General features: G+C 37.1%; 1 protein-coding gene across 1 annotated transcript in view; it reads left to right on the top strand.

The window, feature by feature from the left end:
* The first annotated feature begins 1608 nt into the window (after window positions 1-1608).
* The window catches only part of LOC127847648 (AP-3 complex subunit beta-2-like), a 36534-nt gene continuing 13243 nt past the window's right edge, over window positions 1609-24899 (top strand). The window contains exons 1-17 of the mRNA XM_052379689.1: window positions 1609-1799; window positions 2617-2692; window positions 3276-3350; window positions 3986-4081; window positions 7205-7365; window positions 10327-10393; window positions 10550-10732; window positions 11517-11702; window positions 13100-13197; window positions 14981-15170; window positions 16956-17088; window positions 18781-18833; window positions 19277-19444; window positions 20468-20720; window positions 21631-21849; window positions 22440-22597; window positions 24301-24447. Coding sequence (XP_052235649.1) covers window positions 1669-1799; window positions 2617-2692; window positions 3276-3350; window positions 3986-4081; window positions 7205-7365; window positions 10327-10393; window positions 10550-10732; window positions 11517-11702; window positions 13100-13197; window positions 14981-15170; window positions 16956-17088; window positions 18781-18833; window positions 19277-19444; window positions 20468-20720; window positions 21631-21849; window positions 22440-22597; window positions 24301-24447 — 2394 coding nt within the window. The 5' untranslated portion in view covers window positions 1609-1668. The remainder of the gene's footprint in view (window positions 1800-2616; window positions 2693-3275; window positions 3351-3985; window positions 4082-7204; window positions 7366-10326; window positions 10394-10549; window positions 10733-11516; window positions 11703-13099; window positions 13198-14980; window positions 15171-16955; window positions 17089-18780; window positions 18834-19276; window positions 19445-20467; window positions 20721-21630; window positions 21850-22439; window positions 22598-24300; window positions 24448-24899) is intronic.

Raw genomic sequence — 24899 nt, 5'->3', positions numbered from 1 at the left:
CAAGATACCCACAGACTATAAATAAGCTAGAGCATACAGGATGGAGGTCAGCACGGAGAAGTCGAAGAGCAGCACGACCAACACCAGAACAGAGATCACCATAAACGGCGAGAATCTAGAAGAAGTGACCAGCTTGAAGTACTTGGGCGTAAATCTGGCCAAGGATGGTACCAATACCGCTGAGGTCCCAATAAGAAGTGCCATGGTAGGTTTTGGACAAGCAGTTCCATCATCTCCCCCACCAAGTACAGGCTCTACAATTTCCTCGTAGTCTCCATCCTACTCTGCGGCTGCGAGACCTGGACGCTTCACGCAGAACGCAGGATACAGGCATTTGAACATAAAGGTCTCCAAAGACTGCTCCGAAGTCTTATACGGAGCACAAGACAAACGATTACGTCCGGAACATGACTGCAAGACTTGTTGGTCCATAAGAGCCCCTACTGGTGACCATCAAACGACGAGGCTTGGCTTGGTTTTGACACGTCACCAGGCACGTCTCTCTGTGCAAGACTGTTCTACAGGGCACTCTAGAAGCAGGTCAACGTCGAGGCCGTCAGAAAAAAACGCTAGATGGATAATGTTAAAAAATACACATCCCTTCCCATAGATGAATTACTCTCAGCAGCACACAGCAGACCTGACTTGAGGAGGATTTCTGAATCGTCGTCCGTCATCTCTCCCAACGGCTACACCGGTTAAGGGATTGATGATGATGATGATGATGATGATGCTGCTGCTGCTGCTGTTGCTGCTGCTGCTGCTGATGATGATGGCCAGGCGACAGTACCATATCCGCAATGTCAAAGCGACCTAGGCAGGTTTGATTTCATGACGCTAAAATACCACAAACCAAGTTAATAAAATAAGTTCTAACGGCTTGGAAGATGTAAAATAGCATTTTTTTCATCAAGAAATCAAATTAAATTGTTTGGCTGAGTTACTTTTTATTGAAAGCATTAGCATGTTTACCCGTAGTATTGGTCCTCTTAATGAATACGTACGAATTTTGGAAGTGAACAAATACAAAAACACGCATGTTTTATATTTATATCTATAGATAAATGTGTATTCTAGGACATAACAACGAAAACTGCATGTTGATCGATTTTTTTTTGTCGAAATACTTCCAACACTTAGCTCCCTGTAGTAATTTTGCTACTATGCACATCATGGGCTTGTTCTTAATTTAAAGTATCGTAATGGAAAAACGAAACATAGCATCACCCTGGAATAAACACGAGCTTTTTTCCAATGAACATCGGAAATCATGAGAATGGTCGTCTTTATAGTCATGGATAACCATCAAATAAATCATAACTTCTAAAAAAGCGAAGACACTTTCTTTCCAGATCTCTTTATTTTTTTTGGTTAAAGTCACGATATTTTGAGGAAGGCCGATGCTATGAGAATAAGGGATATAATGTACTTTCTACACATTATTTTATCATGATATTAATGGCTTTATACATGGTTATCAAGCAATATTTTGCCCGAAAACTAGGTAGCAACTCCAATTATAGAATATATCATATAAGTATGTTTTTGAACAAAAATCTTTAATGGAATAGGATTTAGTTTGTTATAACCTAATTGGTTACACTTCACGCCGGAAGTAAGTCGGAGTTTGACAGCTGGCGGTGTATTTTTTTCGAGTTTTGCCTACAAATGGCTGCAAACGGAGGCTTCCAGGCGTCTAGCGGCTACAATGAGAGACCACCGTCGTCTACCGGAAGTGGGGAGGCTGACACCGCGGTAGACCCAGCCAGCAGTAGCTTTTTCAACAATGATTATAAAAAGTAATGCGTTGGGAGTGGGTGGGGAATATAATCATGTGATATTTTTAAAATTGGTTTTACTTTTTAATTTTTTAGGTTTCATTTAGTGATCTCTTCGAATTAATGAGCACAGTTAGACACTCATTGCATTGTATTTATGTATGTCATTGTTGTGAAACGATGTTAAGACGTTAAGACCATACCGGGTTATTGTGGAGTTGTGGGTTCTTTTTGAGACGCGGGTATAAATTATTAATATTATGCGATATCCCTTGATAGAACGTTTACATATGATGCAGTTATTGCAGAAAAAGTTTTGACTCCGTAACCTTTGGTTTGTTGTTAAAAAATAAAAGTTAAAGGTAAAGATCGTAATTCATCATAACACGATACATTCTTATAAAATATTTCATTATTAATGTTTTGCTCATATAGGGTTTTTAAGTAACAAAACTTTGTTTATCTATGAGTATTCTCCATACTACATTGTCTGTCTACATTTCTTCACAAGAAATAAATCTCCCCTGAAATGTCAGTTTTAAGATTATATTTAGCATGCAAACTTGAAATTCAGACAGCCAATCAGAATCCACAGCTCAAGAAGAACCACAATTTTCAAGATAGCAGTTTGAGACTATCAACACAATTAATTGTTTTGATGTTTACAGACTATACACATTTGGGAAAAAAAGCAAATATATTAATACGACTAATTATCGTTTATTTAAAAAATATTTGTGATGTAACATCTTTTATGAAGGGTTTCGCTGCATATTCATAGTGGATTTATTCCACACCTAAATGCTGCTGTGCTTACATTGTTTATGTTTAATTTTAGGCATGATGACCTGAAGGTTATGCTTGACAGCAACAAAGATTCACAGAAATTAGATGCCATGAAAAGGATAGTTGGTGTAAGTTACAGACTTAGACACTGGCAATTCTTGTCTATTTAAACATTAATCTTCAAATTGTCAACAATATAAAACCCAGATGATGACCTTTCTTTCTTTTCTTTATTAAAGTTGTTGTTGTAAGGGAATAAAATTGCTTGAAAATTCTTTTCTTAGCTGTTACTTTGCCATATATTGCCAGATTTTTATTTTTGAAATATTGTGTCGTTAATGCAAACCATTATAAGACGAATCTCCCTACCTAAAGACATAAGTCACATTTTTAAGTCAAAATTAAAATTTTGCCAGTTAGAAAATTCTTGTCTCGGCCATAAGTTTGCCATTTATTGATTGTTTAAAAAGGATTGGGACGAATTCAATCCATAATAATACAACTTGTCACCTGTTATATTTGTCTCACTACCTAAACGGTCAAGTCTTCAAATATTATATTAAGCCATAAACAGCTGGTTGATGACAAAAACTGTGTTGAAACACAAAAAGAAAGTGGAGGCATACATGCCATATTGACACATCTTGATAATGTATATTTGAAATACACATTGATATCTGAACATCATGCGATGAAATGACTGTCTTTCAGATGATAGCAAAAGGAAAAGATGCATCGGAACTGTTTCCAGCTGTTGTGAAAAATGTAGTTTCTAAAAACTTAGAGGTAATGACATTTATGACATTTACTTTATTATATGAGAAGCTAAATGAGTATATGTTAGTTTTGTGGAAAGTTTCCATGGATAATTCAGGAAAGAATTCTGGCTCTTTAGAATAGCTGATCAACCATGTATATGTTGATGTATTCAGTTGATATTATTCAGATCAAAGAATACATATCAATAAAAAGTAACTGAGTAACCGGTAGACGGATATACTATATGGACAAATATTGCATTTTTCGCCCCTGAAATGGCTTTTTTTTAATGAATCAATTCTATATTCCATTTAATGTGATAAATAATATAAAAGATAATTTAAAAAAGATATAAAACTAATGAATATAACAAAAAAGTTGAAATAATATTCAATATAAAATAAATAGATAATTGCATACAATAAAACAGATTTAATTTGTATCATGTTTTGAAGTTTACTGCTGTTACTTTATTTTTCCCTTGTATTATGATCCCCAGGTGAAAATCTGGTCTATGTGTATCTGATGTGGTAAAATTTATTTTGTTTCTATTACAATCCTATATTCCACTAAAAAGCCACTAATAAAACAGATTGAATGTTGTTTGCGCTGTAAAACTTTCTTTGTTTCCCTGTATTTTTCACTTGCTTAATGATATCTAGGTGAAGAAACTGGTCTATGTGTATCTGACGAGGTATGCTGAAGAACAGCAAGACCTGGCTCTCCTGTCTATCAGCACATTCCAGAGGGCTCTTAAGGTAATTCAGTCACACCTGGGATGGAAATTAGTGGTTGCCTGTGAGCCCGGGGGCCGGTAGATTTTGGCCCAGGCGACCTATATTCAAAAGATGGTAGTCCACCCTGGCAACTTGGTTGTTTAAGCTTGAAATAATTCAGTGCAATTCAACATTTAATAAATTTGGCAACTGTTGATTAATAATTAGTTTTATAATTTTAATTTATAAAGGCCAAGGAAATGATTCAACTCAGACTCATGTTAAGACATAATACACAGAAAGTGTCATGTAAGCAATGTTGTTGTATACATGTAGTTATCTATTACTTTATTTAAAGAAAGTATAAGTATACACATGACACTACATGTGCATGGTACTGGACTCGTTAGTCTTAAGCTGGGCAACCAAAAATCTTAAGATGGTTGCCCGTAATTCCTTACCTGCACATTGTGGGAAAAACAATCATGTATAATGCACGTGTGTCAAGTGTTGTTTCCTATTAGCCTGTGCCCTCCGCCACTTTCTGCTTTAAACAGGATTTTCCGAAGAGAAGGTTGCCTGCCTTTAAACGAAAAATAACATAATAGCCGATAGTGTCGACCCTGATAAGCACATGCAGATGACACAGGTTAATCTGGGATGACACTTAATGCACATGCATTAAGCCACATTTTTCCTGAGCAGGGCTTAATTCCATGTGCAGGATTTTGGGTTTTAGGGCGTGTGTGTGCGTACTTTTAAACCAATGCAAGCAGTTCAAAACATTGGAAAACAGAAATCTGCAAACACAATGCAATGCGTTATGCTGATGCAGTGCTGCAGCTAGGATTTGAAAAGAACACGGGGGGCTATTTTGGCAAAAGGGCACTTTAGAGTGCGCGGGCGTATCTGGAATGCTCCCTGTTGCATATTAATTTACATGTTATTAATAATTGTTAGTATATATTAATCCCATTACTATTAAACCATTCAAATAAAATGTCTACAATGAGGAATAAATTAATAACAATGAAAGAAAAGATTTATAAATTATCATACGTCAAAAAAAAAATTATTTATATTTTTTATAGATAAAAAGGTAGGGCGGGGCTTCAGAAGGGCAGGGGAGGGCGCCCTTCCATTTGCGCCTAGCTGGAGCACTGGTTGATGCTAATTCATGTATTATATTATGTTTAAATAGTGAAAGGGTTCACTGTTGTAATACTGAAGAATATGCTAACCAAACATGTAATGTAAATTAACTTCAAAAATCCATCAAATCACAAAGTTTTGATTTGTATAAGTAAGTGTGATTGAAAAAAGTCAAACCTTTGCACAAGTTTAGTCTGCCTTTAAATTATATTATATCTTCAGGAACTACATTTAAACTCTCAAATTTGCCTCTCTGAGAAAAAATAATTATTAAATGTCTTGTCAAAACTCACTTATATCTTATAAAAACATATTTTACATTATTCTTTAGGAACATTATTTTTTGTTTTTCACATTTGTTACGCTGATAAATTCTATGACAGCTTTAAAGTTATGAGTCTTTTAAAATTTATTAAACCTTACTTTTACAAATTTTAATTTTAATCCCCCCCACCCTTGTAAAATATTATGATCGTAATGTTCCAATCATAAGTCACTTTGAACATCAGATTCTACTAGAATGCTTACGCCAAGGATCATGAAACTTCATAGGTACATTGATCATGACTGGCAGATGACCCCTATTGATTTTCAGGTCACTAGGTCAAAGGTCAAGGTCACAGTGACTTGAAACAGTAACATGGTTTCCGGATGATAACTCACGAATGCTTACACCTAGGATCATGAAACTTCATAGGTACATTGATCAATACTGGCAGATGACCCTTATTGATTTTCAGGTCACTAGGTCAAAGGTAAAGGCCACGGTGACTCGAAATAGTAAAATGGTTTTCAGATGATAACTCAAGAACGCTTAGGCCAAGGATCATGAAACTTCATAGGTACATTGATCATGACTGGCAGATGATCCCTATTGATTTTCAGGTAACTAGGTCAAATGTTATGGTCACGGTGACTCGAAATAGTAAAATAGTTTCTGGATGATAACTCAAGAATGCTTACGCCTAGGATCATGAAACTTCATAGGTACATTGATCAATACTGGCAGATGACCCCTATTGATTTTCAGGTCACTAGGTCAAAGGTAAAGGTCACGGTGACTCGAAATAGTAAAATGGTTTCCGGATGATAACTCACGAATGCTTACACCTAGGATCATGAAACTTCATAGGTACATTGATCATGACTGGCAGATGACCCCTATTGATTTTCAGGTCACTAGGTCAAAGGTCAAGGTCACAGTGACTCGAAGCACTAAAATGGTTTCCTGATGATAACTCAAGAACGCTTAAGCCTGGGATCAGGAAAGTTCATAGGGACATTGGTCATGACTGACAGATGACCCCTATAGATTTTCAGTACTCTAGATCAAAGGTCAAGGTCACAGTGACTTTAAACAGTAAAATGGTTTCTGGATGATAGCTCACGAATGCTTAGGGTTAGGATCAGGAAAGTTCATGGGTCATGACCGACAGATGATCCATATTGATTTTCAGGACTCTAGGTCAAAGTTCAAGGTCACAGTGACCTGAAGCCACTACCGGTTCAACTGACAGCCCATTTGGGGGGCATGCGTGTTTTACAAACAGCCCTTGTCTTATTTAAGTTTTGAGTTTTGATGTAGGTATTTACCAGTTTGCTTTTTAAGGTTTCCAAAGTCTGTGCACATTATGTGAACTGAAAGTTAGCTGCTATTATGTCGAACAGGTATTAGCAGAAGTAGGCGCAAACCCGACTGTTAACCAAATGACAATACAATTATGTTAATACATGTATGTAATTGTTTTTTGTGTCATTGTAAAAAAAAATTGAATTTGAAATTTAACAAGGAATCCATTGAAATTGTGACCTTACCAAAACAATAGCTTTTTTTCCTTTTTATTTGGGGGGGGGGTGGCTAGGGTTTTGGGTAATACATGTACAAATGATATTGTACTTTTTAAATTGTGTAGAAAAAAATACACAAAACTACAGCAGACAACAAAACCTGCATATAATACATGTACAACGTTTTTCTTCCCTTACTATTCCATTATGCAATTTTTGTTACAGGACCCTAACCAGTTGATTCGAGCCAGTGCCCTACGTGTCCTGTCCAATATTCGGGTTCAGATGATTGCACCGATTATGATGCTGTCAATCAAGGAGGCAGTGATGGATATGTCACCGTATGTGAGAAAAACTGCCGCACACGCCATTCCTAAACTCTACAGGTAAATGGTAGCAGATTTCCTGGAATATAGCTTTACTTTGACCTTGACCTTGTAACTTCACTTGTTACCTCACCTCATAGCATCACCTTGACCTTGAAACTTCACTTTTTACTTTACTTCATAGCATCACCTTGACCTTGAAACTTCACTTGTTAATTCACCTCATAGTATCACCTTGACCTTGAAACTTCGCTTTTTACTTTACTTCATAGCATCATTTTGACCTTGAAACTTCACTTGTTAATTCACCCCATAGCATCATCTTGACCTTGAAACTTCACTTGTTAATTCACCCCATAGCATCATCTTGACTTTGAAACTTCACTTGTTAAGTAACCTCATAGCATCACTCTGACCTTTTAGCTTTGCTGTTACATTTACCTTATCTAGAGTCATTTTACCATTGAACTTATAGCGTCTTTATACTCTTGAACTGTGTTTATTGACCTTATATTTTCACTTTGCCTCTGGGCTTATTCTTCTCTTTGAAAATGACTTCTATAACTTAATTTTTCTTACACTTATATTATATCCTCACTTTGACATTGTAGCCAGATAGCTTGTGACCCCAATATCTTTAGCATTACTTTGACATTGAACTCAAAAGTTCACTTTGAAATTTACTTTATAGCTTTACTTTGCCAGTTACCTTCAAAATTCACTTTGACATTTACCTTATATCTCGACTTTGCCATGAATTTATAGCTTCACTTTAACATTAATCTTATTAGCTTCACTTTGACCAAGACCTTATAGCCTCACTTTTACATAGTTCTTATAGCCTCACTTTGACATTAACGCTACAACTTCACTTTGACATTGACCTTATGGCGTCCCTTTGAAATCGACCTTATGGCTTCACTTTGACATTGACCTTATGGCTTGACTGTGATATTGATCTTAAAGATTTACTTTGACATAGACCTAATAGCCTCACTTTGACAATGACCTAGACCTAATTGCCTAACTTTGACAATGACCTTATGGCTTCTCTTTGAAATTGACTTTATGACTTCACTTTGGTATAGACCTAATAGCCACACTTTGACATTGACCCTATGGCTTCAATTTTGCATAGACCTAATAGCCACACTTTGGTATAGACCTAATAGCCACACTTTGACATTGACCATATGGCTTCACTTTGACATTGATATTATGGCTTCACTTTGGCATAGACCTAATAGCCACATTTTGACATTGACATTATGGCATCACTTTTACATAGACCTAATAGCCACACTTTGACATCAACCATATGGCTTCACTTTGGCATAGACCTAATGGCCACACTTTGACAATGACCCTATGGCTTCACTTTGGCATAGACCTAAAAGCCACATTTTGACATCGACCGTATGGCTTCACTTTTGCATAGACCTAATAGCCACATTTTGACATTGACCGTATGACTTCACTTTGACATAGACCTAATAGCCACATTTTGACATTGACCGTATGGCTTCACTTTTGCATAGACCTTATAGCAACACTTTCACATAGACCTAATAGCCACACTTTGACATTGACGGAATGGCTTCACTTTTGCATAGACCTAATAGCCACACTTTGGCATAGACCTAATAGCCACACTTTGACATTGACCGTATGGCTTCACTTTTGCATAGACCTTATAGCAACACTTTCGCATAGACCTAATAGCCACACTTTGGCATAGACCTAATAGCCACACTTTGGCATAGACCTAATAGCCACACTTTGACATTGACCGTATGGCTTCACTTTTGCAAAGACCTAATAGCCACACTTTGGCATAGACCTAATAGCCACACTTTGGCATAGACCTAATAGCCACACTTTGGCATAGACCTAATAGCCACACTTTGGCATTGACCGTATGGCTTCACTTTTGCAAAGACCTAATAGCCACACTTTGATATTGACCATATGGCTTCACTTTGGCATAGACCTAATAGCCACACTTTGATATTGACCCTATGGCTTCACTTTGGCATAGACCTAATAGCCACTTTTTGGCATAGACCTAATAGCCACACTTTGACATTGACCGTATGGCTTCAATTTGGAATAGACCTACTAGCCACACTTTGGCAGAGACCAAATAACCTCACTTTGACTGTATGGCTTCACTTCACATTGATCTTATTGTTTACTTTGGACTGTGACTGATCGTAGCAGTATTCCGTCTTTGAACATAGCATATTCCATCGTTGAACATAGCATATTCCATCTTTGAACATAGCATATTCCATCTTTGAACATAGCATATCTATCCCGCCCCCCCCCCCCCCCTTCCAAAAAAAATGCAGAGGGATATAGAATTGGAGTTGTTTTTTTGTATGATGTAACCTTTCAGGGCCATATCTCAGTTACCATACATGATTTCAACATGTGACTTCATGGTTGTATTGATATCCATTAGGAGAATGGCAATGCTTAAGAACGATAAGCTTACACTGATTTCGTATGATGTTACATTTCATGGGTCCGTCTTATCAAAGATCGTACGACATTGTAAACTTATGATTGAATTTTTTTAATTTTAAAATAAAAGTGATTATGATCTGTATGTTATATATTAGATATTTGACAGCTTATTTAGAAATGAATGGAAATGTTCAACAAAAGTAATATTTTATTCAAATATATTTGATGGTAAGGTATATATGGCGCTTCAAAAATTGCATCGTAAGGTGAGAATGTCGTACGATGTTTGATAAGACGGGCCCCAGGGCTTTTTCGCAGATAAGATACAAGATTTCCAAATGAAACTTTATGGATGTAAAGATATCTATGAGGAGTATTGCCTTGCATAAAAATAGTTACCCTATACTTCATTTTGTTTTATTATATTGTACATCAGTTGATTTGCTCCTATCCATAAACAAAGATTAATTGGGCATGGGATATCAATTCAGCGAATTTGCTTGTTAATATGTTAAATTCTCCATCCATATTTATTTTAACTGTTTTTTATAGTATTGATCCTGAACAAAAGGACCAGCTGGTGGAAGTGATAGAGAAACTCCTGGCAGACAAGACAACAGTAAGTGAATATTTTTACTTAAAAGTATAGTTTGGCCTTAAATGTGCGGACTGCAGAGGCTTATCTGGGATGACACTTAACCCACAGGCATTAAGCCCAGTTTTCTCATAACTCTGCTCATGTATCACAACACATCAGTTGTTTTCCTCCATATAGTTGGTTGCTGGCAGTGCAATTCAAGCATTCGAGGAGTTGTGCCCGGAGCGTATCGACCTGATACACAAGAACTACCGCAAACTGTGCAACCTTCTCGTGGATGTGGAGGAATGGGGTCAGGTCGTCATCATCAACATGCTCACCCGATACGCACGCACGCAGTTCCTCAACCCTAACACTGGGGTATGTGATTTTAATGTTCCAGATTTGTCTCGGAGACCCTCTCAGATACTCACCTGATTTATGGTGTGTGAGTCTACCCGCATGACTTCCTTTTTTTTTCTTGTCCATTGATATAAGAAAGTTACAAGGCAGAGGCATTGTGTTTCACTCACACAGTTTTTCATGCTTCTCCACTACCCCTACTACGACCGTTCTCATCAATAGTGGCTAATATGAGTTTGAGAATGTCAGGGGTTTTAACCTTTTTATGTTGAAGTCTTGGACGACACTTAACGCGCATGCCTAAAGCCCACTTTTTTGAGTGCGACTCACTTCAATGGCAATCAGTTAATAAAGACAATGTTGCTATTGTCTCCATGCTTCTATTTTTTGTTGCTGTTTTTATCTTTTTATTGGAATGGCTAAAAGGTATTTAATAGAAGAAGTAATAGCAGCGCCCTCACACTACTTTGGGGGAAGGGGTCGCAGCCCTTAGGAGGGGGAATTTTCGCGGCGTTTCTTTTTTTAGGGGGAATTTTTCCCCCCAAAAGGGGAAAAAAGTATACTTTTCAGGTGGGGGACTGCCGTCGCAGATTTAATAGATTGAGGGCCCTGAATAATTAATACTCATTTTGTTTTAGCAATACTTTGACTTCAAATATAACACCCTTATATAACATGTCCGTAAGTAAACTTAATTCTGTTAATTGCATTCCCTTGACATGCTCTTGAATTGGTATGTGCTGTGTTTATACGGCTATGAACTGATTGCATTCACCAATAAAATTGTCTCGCATTTTTTCAGGATCCTGCTGGGGACACTGAGAAGCCCTTTTATGAGTCAGAGAAGTCGGAGGAAGAAGACCAGGAGGATAAGGAGGAGACGGGGGCTGGGGACGGGAAGCAGAAACACAAGCCTTACATCATGGACGCGGACCATCGACTGATTCTGCGCCAGTGTAAACCTCTCCTAAACAGCAGAAACGCTGCAGTGAGTGTGCTGACCATGCTTTTGTCTCCTTAAATTGTTAAAAATGAAATACAATATGATAATTCATATTGAGTCTGCGCCAGTGTAAACCTCTCATGGACAGCAAAACTTAAGAATTCAGTATTATAATTATGTAAGCGTCTTTGTGTGCCTAAATTTATCTGTCGAGTTTAAGAAAGGTTTACATGGCTAGGCTTGCCCCTATGTATATTTAAATGCAGGATAAAGCATACTTGGCATTCAAAGCACACATTAATGTGAAACAAAGAGTTTGCATCTATAAAATCATTTAGCTGTCAGATATAAACTGTTAACGCTTTTGTCTCCTTATTGTTAAAATGAAATTGTTGAATCTGTCTGTGATAATTCATAGTATATTAAGTACATAACTGTGGATGTCGTTCTTTGATCAGGTAACTAACTTTTTGAACACATTTTACCTAGTTTTAATTTACGTAAACTTTGTTTCTTCAAATGTGGTGACCAAGTTTCATAAAGATTGGTAATTGTTGATGACAATAATGACTATGGACAACAAAAAACTACAATTGCCCACCATAAGCATTGCATGGGGTGATCTAATGATAACAAATCATACTTCAAATTTCAGAATCCTGGAAATAACTGTACATTTGCAATACCTCATCTCCATAGAAAATGATCCTAGACAACACTTGGCCACGCGTATTTGAGTTGTAAAATGTTAAATTCTGTATTCTGCATATAAAACTAGAAACCTCCCACTGTTGTGTACCTATCATTTCTCACATTGATAGATAAGTGAAAACGATCTAATGTAGGATGTCTGCCTAGCGATTGGGAGGTCACGGGTTACTGTGGTGTAGTGGATATGGTGTCTGCCTAGCGATTGGGAGGTCATGGGTTCGAATCTCGACACTGGGAGCGTTCTTTAAATCTCCCACAAAGACACCAAGTACTGGTTCTAGTCCCAAGAGCGTTTCAAATGAGCCTTAGGCTTTTGATGCAATTGAGCAAGAATAAATAGGTTATAACTTAGTGTAAATAATAACACATTGACAGTTAAATTCTTAATGTAAGATGTTGTATTTATTTTTGGTAAGAGAGTGAATATTGATTCAAACCTATGAATTGACTATATTAGAACTTATAAGGTATTTACTGTGTGATTTGGATATCTTTTAATTTGTATGAAGTCTTAAATATATTTACTGTGAAAATCTTGCTTCTTTACAGTACAGGTCTTCTAAAGTAAATTTAAATAAATTAACATTTTCTGGGGACATCAAATAGCAAAAGAAATCAAACAATTGTTGCAATGTCTCAGACATCGACCCACAAGGACATATTGTTCACATTGCTCGGATTGTTGACAACATCACTGCTTCCAATATAAGACTCATCCCATCCTGCTTCAGGTTGTGATGGCTGTGGCCCAGCTGTACCACCACTGTGCCCCACGCTCTGAAGTGATTGTGGTGGCTAAATCTCTTATCAGATTGCTGAGATCATCTCCGTAAGTTTACCTTCTTGCTGATTTGTTCTCCAGTTTCTTATTTATTTGAATCCCTTGAACTTTATCTCTTTGATGTGATTGTCCCCAAAAGTTTAACTGGAGTAGATCTTGTTTTTTAGTTTATCCATGTGATGAAATCTTTCCAGTAAGTGAACCAGATTACTTAGATCTCTTAGTCAGTTTATTTATTTGATGTCTTCACCATAAGTTTATGCAGTTTCTGAGATCTTCCCCATATGTTTTTCCAGTTGATGACATCTTCTTTTTAAAGTTAATCAATTAATGAACTTTTTTTTAAAGTTTATGTAGTTGATGAGATCTTCCCTGTTATTTAATTGAATTGATATGTATATCCTTGAAAGGTTATACAGTTTCTGAAATCTTCTGTGTAAGTTTATTTGATTTGTTAAATCTGAACCATTAGTTTATCCACTTCGCTTCACGAGATCTTCCTTGTAAGTTTATTTAGTTTCTGACATCTTCCCCATAAGTTTTATCAAGATGTTGTAAGGTTAAACAATCTATTACATATTCCCTGTAAGTGTATCCGAATTATGAACGTTTTGCTTTTAGTTTACCGGTATGCGATTGCCTCTGTATGTCCAACATTTTCTCAACTGTAATTTCATCCTGTTAATTTTTATTATCCTATTATTGATAACACTCCTAAAAGTTTGTGTTTTTTTTCTAGAGGATAGAAAACGGAAACACCGCCAAGTTTATCCTAGGAGTAATTTCATCAATATTAACATGATTATAGGATTTAAACTGAAAATTTCTCTGTTTTTTTTTGTAAAGAATACTCAGTTTTGTATCCAAAAATCAATTTACAAAATATTTTTCACTAATTTCTGATAGATTTTGCCTAAATAGGCTTTATTAAAGTTTGTTCGTACAAATAGACTACATAGTCATTATTTTACTCAACAAAACAATTGTATGTAGAGAAGTTCAGTATGTGGTGCCAGGGTTTTTTTTTTACTAAGAAAGTGACGCCGATAGTCGGCGTCTTCCCCTACCAGATTTTTTTTCCCCACAAATTCAATTTCCCCTCCAATAATATAATTTTTCACCAAAACATCTTTAGTAGCATTTATTTAAGCATCAAATTTATTATTGTTAATTTTCTTTGCTTAATTATCCATCGCAATACTAGCTCATTTGCGTTGGTCGCGAAAACACGTTAAAATAGAAATAAGCGTCTTCGGAGTTGGATTAGAATGTGTAGTTTGAGGTTCCTGTTAATTTTTGCAAAGTCATGCAGATCATTTCGCACTTTATTTCCGTAAATGTTGATAGAAGAATCCTCAAACTAAACATGCTTACATCTGAGTCGTAAAGTGCATGCTATATAACGTAATAGATAAAGGGAAGTCACTCTAAATGTCATTAGTGTTTGTTAACGTTTTTTTTATGATTTTGACAGAAAACTTCCTTGTTGTAATTGGGAAAAATTTCATCTAGATTTGATTGGGAAGGGGGCCAATTTTTTTTTAGCTTTTTTTCCAGACAGTGGTGAAAAAAACTGAAATCAGAGAAGATGAGTTATAGACATTGATTAAAACAGTTTTTAGTTTTTACCCAAATGTCTCTTTTGCAATCTTTTTTCCCCTTTCACCTAGCATCCAGCGTCTTCCCCTTTGTCAAAAAAAACCCCTGGGTGCCAACCAACATCGCGACATTATCCATCAAGCAGCGGGGTATGTTTTTCTTACAGTTTTATGTTATAGATATTAGCATGAAAATTGGATAAAAACTCTATATTCCTCTGTTGATTTTTCAGAGAAGTTCAGTACGTAGTTCTAAGCAACATCGCGACGATGTCAATCAAGCAGCGGGGCATGTTTGAGCAGTTCCTCAAGAGTTTCTACGTTCGCTCCAACGATCCAACCCACGTGAAGCTACTAAAGCTGGAGATCTTGACCAGCCTCGCCACCGAGACAAACATCTCCACCATTCTCAGGGAGCTTCAGGTGAGACTATAACTTGTGTCTTGTTCTGAGAAAACTGGGCATAATGCATGTTCGTAAAGTGTTGTCCCAGATTAGCCTGTGCAGTCCGCACAGGCTAATCAGGGACGACACTTTCCGCTTAAACATGATTTTTGGTAAGTAGCGACTTCTTTTAAACTTAAAATATCATAAAAGTGGGAAGTGTTGTCCCTGATTAGCCTGTGCGGATGCATTAAGCCCAATTTTCTCAGAACACGACACATTTTATCACTAAGATATGAGCCTCGCTCCATGAAAAGTGAGTTTAATGCATAATGCGTAAATGTGATCCCAGACTAGCCTGTGCAATCTTCTTTGGGACTACATTTGCTGATGGCTTTTCATCAAGAACTTTTTTCCTTTTAACAAAAAAATACAATTAAAGCGGAAAGTGTTGTCCCTAGTTAGCCTGTGCAGGCTGCACAGCCTAATCTGGGTCAACACTTGACGCACATGCGTGAAAGTCCCTTTTCTACGTGAGCTCCATCGACCCAACCCACGTAAATCTACTGAAGCTGGAGATACTGACCAGCCTCGCAACCGAGACTTACGTCCCCACCATTGTCAGGGAGCTCCAGGTAAAATTACAATGTGAAGTAGGGGACACAATCCTGAGCAGATCATAATTTATATATAGCATATTTTTAGAATTTGATTAATGACAGGAACTCTCCAGTAAGTATTTACACCCAAATTTACGAAAAAAACAGGTTAATAGATAACTTTTATTATGCCTCCGGTAGGGTGGCATATAGCAGTTGAACTGTCCGTCAGTATGTCAGTCTGTCCGTCCGTCCGAAAAAAAACTTTAATGTTGGCCATAACTTTTGCAATATTGAAGATAGCAACTTGATATTTGGCATGCATGTGTATCTCATGAAGCTTCACCTTTTGAGTGGTGGAAGGTCAAGGTCATCCTTCAAGGTCAAATAAATTTTTATTTCAAAGCGGCGCAGTAGGGGCATTGTGTTTCTGATGAACACATCTCTTGTTTTTCTCCAAATGCTCAGCCTTCCATGATAGATCTCAATTACGGCAAGTTTGAAAGTCCAGGAGTTTCCATACTTGTTTATTTGGAAGTCCTGCAACGCTGACCTGCAGAATTATGCCGCTAATTATACAAAGTAAATTAAGGAAATTCAGGTTACATCCAACATCTTATATCTCTAGCTGACATGCAGATCTAGCTTGGGGTTATATTTGGGGCCAGTGGATTCAAGGTCAATGTATCTTAAACAATCATAAAAGTTTACGTTCAATAACTGCAGTAAGGGTGGAGATATTGTACTGAAATCATTTGTGTAGGATTGTTACAGGCTGGTCTAAGTTGGGACTGCATTTGAGACCAGTTGGGGCAAGGTCACTTACTAAAGTAAGAGATAAAGTTTCTGCTTGATAACTTAAGTTTGGATGGAGGTTTTGTGCTTTAATTATAGTTGTGGGTAGCTTACATGCTTTACATGCTTTGCATTTATTTTGGGCAACTAGTGTCCAGTTCTTAAAAAATGATAATTGGTTTCTGCTCAATTCTTTAAACTTGGATGGAGGTATTGTGATGTAATTGTGTGCACTGGTGGCTTTGATGCAGACCTTGCTTTTGCAGTTAATTAAATTCAATTAAAGTAATTGGTAAAAAGTTGAAAACTGGTGTCTTTGCATGGTGGTATTTATTGTTTTCATTTATCAGTTCAGCTTGACTGTGTACATCATACTAGCAAAGTGGAAGAATAGTATAGAGCCATTATTCTCATTACTTTAATCTTCCAGACGTTTGTGACAAGCCCAGACAAGGAGTTTGCAGCGGCCACTATACAAGCCATTGGTCGCTGTGCCAGCAACATTGCAGAGGTCACAGATACCTGCCTGAATGGTCTTGTCCTGCTCATGTCTAACAGAGACGGTATGCGTTCCATGTGCTGATGAGCGTCTGTCTCTTAGAAGAGCCCTGATTGAAAGCTCAAGGGTATCCTGTATAAATAATGAAATGTTGAAATATGACAGGAACTTTCTTTTAATACAAAGGTCTTTCTTTTTATACCGAGAGGCAGATAAATATCTTGTTTTATTTTTTTTGTTAAATTGAACATGACTTGCCTACTTAAGAGAAACATAAATTCCCTTCCTTCTTTTGTGAATCATGTGCCTGCTTTGAAGCATAATTAAACCACTGAACTAATAATGTGAAGGGGTTTGTGTTCTTTTGCAGGTTATAAGCATACAGTAAGATAATTATTAAACAAATGTGTCAAATTTTACAGTTTTTTATGCTCCCCCAAAATTTTTGGGGGGAACATATAGTCGATGCTTCGTCTGTCCGTGTGTCCTTCCGTCCGTGCACAATTTTTGTCTGGGCTATTTCTCAGCAACTAATGACCGGAATTCAATGAAACTTTATGGGAAGCTTCACTACCAGGAGATGTGCATATTATCAGCGGGTTCTGGTCGGATGATTTTTCACAGAGTTATGGCCCTTTGAAATTTTCCATTAACTGTACATATAGTGCAATTCATGTCCTCCCAACTACTGACTGGAATTCAATGAAGCTTTATGGGAAGCTTAACTACCTTGAGGAGATGCGCATGTTATTTGTGGGTTCTGGTTAGATGATTTATTAAGAGAGTTAAGGCCCTTTGAAATTTTTAAGTTGCTAAACCATCCATCATATTATTTTGTACAAAGTTATGCCCCTCAAGAGGTTTCCTTTTATTGTCCCCTACCGGTTTCACTGGAGGGGACTTATGGTTTTCGCTCTGTGTGTCCGTCAGTCCGTCAGTCTGTCACACTTTTCTGGATCCTACGATAACTTTAAAAGTTCTTCATATTTTGTTTCATGAAACTTGAAACATGGACAGATGGCAATATGGAGATTATGCACGTCATTTCATTTTGTTTCTACGTCAATAATTTTGGTTGCTATGGCAACAAATAGACTAGAAATACTGCTGAAAATGGTGGATCCTGTACACTTTTCTGGATCTTGCGATAACTTTAAAAGTTCTTAATATTTTTTCATGAAACTTGCAACATGGATAGATGGCAATATGGACATTATGCATGTCATTTCATTTTGTTCCTACGTCAAAAACTGTGGTTGCTATGGCAACCAAAAAAAATCAAAACAAAATCTGAAAATGTTGGAATTTCTGACAATGGTGGAGCCGGTAGGGGACCATATTGCTTGACAATAGCCTTGTCTGCATATATAGTGCAATATTGTGACAAAAAAAACCTTTGGGGAGTATCACCTGTCTCCGACGGTGTCTTGTTATATACTGGGGGATATATTGTTTTTGCCCTGTCTGTTTGTTGGTTTGTTTGTGTCAAAATTTAACATTTGCCATAACTTTTGCAATATTGAAGATAGCAACTTGATATTTGGCATGCATGTGTATCACATGGAGCTGCACATTTTGAGTGGTGAAAGGTCAAGGTCAATGTCATCCTTCAAGGTCAAAGGTCAAATATATGGGGGGGACATAGTGTTTCACAAACACATCTTGTTTAAATATACAGTACATGTATCTGTACCTACGTTGTTCACTCATATGCTACATCCATTTCTATGTAAATTGTTTATGTTGTATGTTTCAGAGAGTGTGGTAGCAGAAAGTGTTGTTGTCATCAAGAAGTTACTACAAATGCAGGTTGGTTCTCTGTTCTATTTTATATTCTTTTCGTTGTTAAAAAAAATCAGTGATAAATAAATGTTCGGAAATAATATAACAAAAGAATATCCACTCATTACTTTTTTGTAAAATTGGTTTATAGAGCCCTTTTTTGCTATTTCCAAATATCAAAATGATTTTCAGGACAAAAATAAACAAAAGCGTGTTCTTTTTACTGCTTTTACAGATTTTCAAATTTATTTGGGCAAATATATTCAAAACAGGTAAGTAAAACATTATTTATATCATTTAATATTATCCATCGCCAAAGGAGGAGGGAGATATAATTTGCATTGTCCGTCTGTACGCAGACTGCACAGGCTACTCTGGGATGGCTTTTTGCACACATGCATACAGCCCAGTTTACGCCAAATGAAACTCAATTAACAAAGCAATTTATACAATTGTTTGATTTTTTCTAGACATCAACCCACAAAGACATCATCGTGCACATGGCCCGTATGGTCGACAACATCACTGTTCCCATGGCGCGGGCCAGCATTCTCTGGTTGATAGGCGAGTATAGCGACCGCGTGCCCAAAATAGCCCCTGATGTGCTGAGAAAGATGGCCAAGACCTTCATACAAGAGGTAAGGATAAAGCATGTGTGGTTGAGTTTGCATAGAGAAATAGGAATCTACTAATCAACTTAGTACAGTTACAACAATGTTAACATTATTTGATTATTTAGTTCACCTGTATTGTTTATCAAAATGTTAATTATATAAAAAAGAAAGCATATTAAGAGTTATGAAGTAACAAATTTGTGTGATTATTGGAAATCATAGCAATTAAAGTAATAATATAGCCAATGGCATTAATTTAGTTGTAAGCTTTCGTAAATAATTGTCATTTATAATAAGGTTAGATGGTTTTTACATAAAGAAAAAGTGGCGACAACTAATTTGTTATGAAAATTGATTAAATAATTTTGAGTGTAGCAGAGCTTTTATGGACATGTTAACCAAACATGTAATAAAACCAAAGAAGACAGACAGTGTAATTGTGATTTAATAAGGTGGTAGTGAATATTGTGTGCCTAGCAACAAAACGGTGGTAGTGAATATTGTGTGCCTGGCAAAAAAAAGGTGGTAGTGAATATGGTGTGCCTAGCAACAAAAAGGTGGTAGTGAATATGGTGTGCCTAGCAACAAAAAGGTGGTAGTGAATATGGTGTGCCTAGCAACAAAAAGGTCACAGGTTCGATCCCACTTCAAGGCTTGTGGGAGCGTTCTTTAAATCTCCCCCAAAGACACCAAGAACTGGTTCTACTCAGGAACCTGACTTGAGATTGTTTCAATAAACCTTAGGCTTTCTCTGCAATTGAGCTAAAATTAAAAGGATTCAATTAAACCTTTCCCATTCAGAAGCCAAGTGACAATGGCTATGTGCAAACAGCATAAAATCAAAACAGCCTGCAAGTCACTCGCAGTCTGTTCAGGTTTTATGCTGTTTGCTGCTCATCAGTTTCTCAGAGTTTGAAATGAGGCCTTTAAAACTTAAATCTAGTAATAAAGGTCTTTAATTAAATTTAACGTTCTAAGGGACTACAAATGCGTCAAAATACATATCTAAGAGGTAAAGGAACTATTTATGATTGACCTGGATTGCAGGAGGACATAGTAAAGCTGCAGATTCTCAATCTCGGTGCCAAACTGGTCATAACCAACAGCAAGCAGACCAAGCTTCTATGTCAGTACGTGTTCAACCTCGCCAAGTACGATCAGAACTACGACATTCGTGACCGCTCACGGTTCCTCCGCCAGCTAGTGTTGCCTTCAGGGGAGAAAGGGATCCTGGCCAAGCATGCCAAGAAGATTTTCCTCGCAACTAAGCCTGCGCCAGTTCTGGAGTCGAAGTTTAAAGGTCAGTTTGGTGGTATGACGGAAAAGTTATTTAATTTGCTTTATTATTTTTCCGAAATGCCTTTTCCATAACAGCTGGTTGCAAATATTTAACCAGGTTTACTGAAGGAAAAAACTGGTTATTAGATTGGCGAATGTCGGCGGGCGGAATAAGCTTGTCTGGGCCATAACTTTATCGTTCATTGTGAGATTTTAAAATCATTTGGCATATTTGTTCACCATCATTAGAAGGTGTGTCACGCGAAAGAATGACGTCACTATCTCCAAGGTCATGGTCACACTTTGAGTTCAAAGGTCAAAAATGGGCATTAATTAGCTTGTCCGGGCCATAACTATGTCATTCATTGTGAGATTTTAAAATCATTTGGCACATTTGTTCACCATCATGGGACGGTGTGTCACACGAAAGAATTATGTCAATATCTCCAAGGTCAGGGTCGCCACAACTAAAAATAGATTTATTTTGAAACAAAGGGGGTTAATTATAAACAATCAGTTCAGTTTGAGTTGTCTCCCTTTATCAGACTTTTTTCAGATTGAAAACCAGCTTTTGTGACAATATTGTCCCTTGTTGAGTAAAATATTTGTGTTTGGATTTTCTTGTTTCATCCAATAAAAATTGTATATAATGACCAGTACCACATTTATTTCCTGGTCATAACCAGCACCAGTCTTCTACCCTGCAGACATTATTATCATAGCAATTTTGTGTGCATTGTGCCTCTATTTTCATCTCGCTACCCTGTCCCACTGTCATCATTTTCTACATTATGCCTCTGTTTTATGATCATTATAAGCACCAGTGAATGACCTGCATTCATTCTAATCTTAGCTTTTTTCTGCAAGATGCCCCTGTTTTCAGATCATGACCAATACCAGCTTGGATCCCTGTCTCACATCTCTGTTTTCAGACCGCGATCAGTACCAGCTCGGTACCCTTTCTCACATGATCAATAGCAGAGCAACCGGGTACCAGCAGCTCCCTGAATGGCCAGAAGTGGCCCCTGACCCAGCAGTGAGGAATGTCGAGGTGGTCATGCCCTGGACCGAGAAGACGCCGCTGACAAAGAAAGGCAAACCAAAGAAGGAGAAGGCGTTCTATTCGAGCTCTGAGACCTCCGGCGCAGATGGTAAGTGAAAACATAACATCTTTTTTTTTTACCATATGCTCAAAACAGATGGGATTATATTTCCAATGTACATTCCATGTATGTGTCTGAGATTTTTATGTCGCAGGCTACACACGAAATATATGATTGTTATTGAGAGTCTGCGTAAGGGTTTAACATGTTTGTGATATTCTCAGTTTTGACTTAAACCCTTATTTGTGTGTCAACCTTTGCTACTGAAGACGCATACAATAAGCCTTCAACATGTATTACCATGAATATTCAGCTTGTCTTTTGGTCTTTTTGACGTGTTCTACCAAGTAATGACAATCTAAAAATACAAGAAATGTTTAGCAATAGTTTACAAATCTGCATCATATCCATGCATTTTTTAATGGTTCTTCGAAAACTACAAGTCAATGTTTTATGCAAAAAATGGCGCTCATTTGTGTAGGAGTAAACTTTTTCATTATATAAAATCTAACTCGATGTAACAGAGAGTTCAGAAGAAGAGGCTTATGACAGGAAGTAAAAGTTTCATATATGAAATGTCAGTCTTTTGTGTCTAAGAATAAATTTGTCTATAACATAAAATCTTACTTGAGTAACAGAGAGTTCAGACGAAGACAGTGATGATGAGGAAGACTCAGGTGATGATTCAGATGAGGATAAGACAGGGAGTGAAGCAGAGAGCGACTCGGACAGTGAGGATACGGAAGAAGATTCTTCTGATGACGTCACAGATTCCTCTGAGGACAGTGATGACAAGGTAAAGGGAGATAAAAAACTAATTAGTGGCTGCAATCGATAATGATGACCAGTCTAATTGCACCTACACGTCAGAGTTATTGCCATTTGTTCAACCCTTTACCCCTTAAATACGTATTTTGACGCATTTGTAGTCTCTTAGAAAGTTATATTTAATTCAAGACCTTTCTTAGTAGATTCAAGTTTTAAAGGCTTCATTTCCAACCCATAGATACTGATGAGCAGCAAACAGCATAAAATCTGAACAGACTGCAAGTTGCTCGTAGGCTGTTCTGGTTTTATGCTGTTTGCATATAGCCATTTTCACTTTGCATTTAAGTGGGAAAGGGTTACCCAAAAATGCAAAATTTTCCATTTCGGATCTCTTATCTTATTCATATTCCACTGAATCTTCACCAAACTTCACATTATACGGGGTAAATTGTTTTAGAGGGGCTTAAATGCAGGGGTGTCAATTATCCAGATATCCGGATTTTAGCCGTCCAGAGTCGATTTTGAGGTCATTGTAAATCTGATTATTTTGTGCTTTTATTTATGTCTATCATTTATTCAGTCAACTCATCAGTGTCATTTTTTCAGTCAACTTATCAGTGTCATCTTTTCAGTCAACTTATCAGTCAACTTATCAGTGTCATTTTTTGCTCAGCTGTTTTTGGAGAAAACCCGAGGTATTGTGATTGCCAGCTCGTCGTCCGCCGTCCGCGTCGTGCTAAAACCTTTACATTGGCTCTAAAATCAAAGTGCTTCCACCTACAACTTTGAAACTTCATATGTAGATGCACCTTGATGAGTTCTACACATCACACCCATTTTGGGGTCACTAGGTCAAAGGTCATTGTCACTGTGACCTCCCGTTATGCGGTGCTCTTGTTTCAGTAAACTTATCAGTATCATCTTTTCAGTCAACCCATCAGTGTCATCTTTTCAGTCAACCAATTATTGTAATCTTTTCAGTCAAATCATCAGTGTCATCTTTTCAGTAAGCTTATCAATGTCATCTTTTCAGTCGACTCATCAGTGTCATCTTTTCAGTCTACTCATAATTGTCATCTTTTCAGTCAACTCATCAGTGTCATCTTTTCAGTCTACTCATCAGTGTCATCTTTTCAGTCAACTCATCAGTGTCATCTTTTCAGTCAACTCATAAGTGTCATCTTTTCAGTCAACTCATCAGTGTCATCTTTTCAGTCAACTCATCAGTATCATCTTTAAAGTCAATTCATCAGTTTCATCTTTTCAGTCAACTCATAAGTGTCATCTTTTCAGTCATCTCATCCATGTCATCTTTTCAGTTAACTCATAATTATCATATATTCAGTCAACTCATAAGTGTCATCTTTTCAGTCAATGCATCAGTTTCATCTTTTCAGTCAACTGATCAGTATCATCTTTAAAGTCAACTCATAAGTGTCATCTTTTCAGTTAAATGATCAGTGTCATCTTTTCAGTCAACTCATAATTGTAATCTTATCAGTCAACTCATCAGTGTCATCTTTCCAGTCAACTCATATGTGTTTTCTTTTCAGTCAACTATCAGTGTCATCTTTTAAGTCAACTATCAGTATCATCTTTTCAGTCAACTCATACATGTCATCTTTTCAGTCAACTATCAGTGTCATCTTTTAAGTCAACTATCAGTATTATCTTTTCAGTCAGCTCATTAATGTCATCTTTTCAGTCAACTTATCAGTATCATCTTTTCAGTCAACTCCACAGAAAAAGCCCACTCAGAAAGTGGCAGTGACGAGGCCTGCTGTGAAAAGTAACAGCGGCACTGAGGATTCAGATGAAGAAAGCTCTGAGGAGTCGACCTCTGAAAGTGAACCAGAAGTCAAGAAAAAACCCAAACAGGTTGGTTATTATCATAGGGGTGTAATTTTTCCTCCTTTCAGCTGATTTCCTCTCTTTCAATGTCAAAGTTATGTTAAAAGTAATTATTAAGTGTGCAGGATCTATATACAAATGAAGAGTTAAGTTGAACCCTTTAAAGAGGGGGAGGGGTAGTGTATTTTCCTTCCCTGAGGTGGTTCATAAATCACGCCCCTGAATTAAATGCAGTGTGTTTTTTGCAGATTGGGAATGAGGCTGGGTTGCTTTGGATTGCAAAAATTGGTTTGTTTTTACTGAAGTTGGGAAATATGTGTTGTTGTCCCCTACCGATTTCACTGGAGGGGACTTATGGTTTGCGCTCTGTCTGTCAGTCTGTCTGTCTGTCTGTGCGTCACACTTTTCTGGATCCTGCGATAATTTTAAAAGTTCTTCATATTTTTTCATGAAACTTGAAACATTGATAGATGGCAATA

This window comes from Dreissena polymorpha, chromosome 10, assembly GCF_020536995.1.
Source record: "Dreissena polymorpha isolate Duluth1 chromosome 10, UMN_Dpol_1.0, whole genome shotgun sequence".
In the NCBI taxonomy this organism is placed as follows: Eukaryota; Metazoa; Mollusca; class Bivalvia; order Myida; family Dreissenidae; genus Dreissena; species Dreissena polymorpha.
The sequence above is the reverse complement of the archived record's forward strand: the minus strand, read 5'-3'. Positions and strand labels throughout refer to the sequence as shown.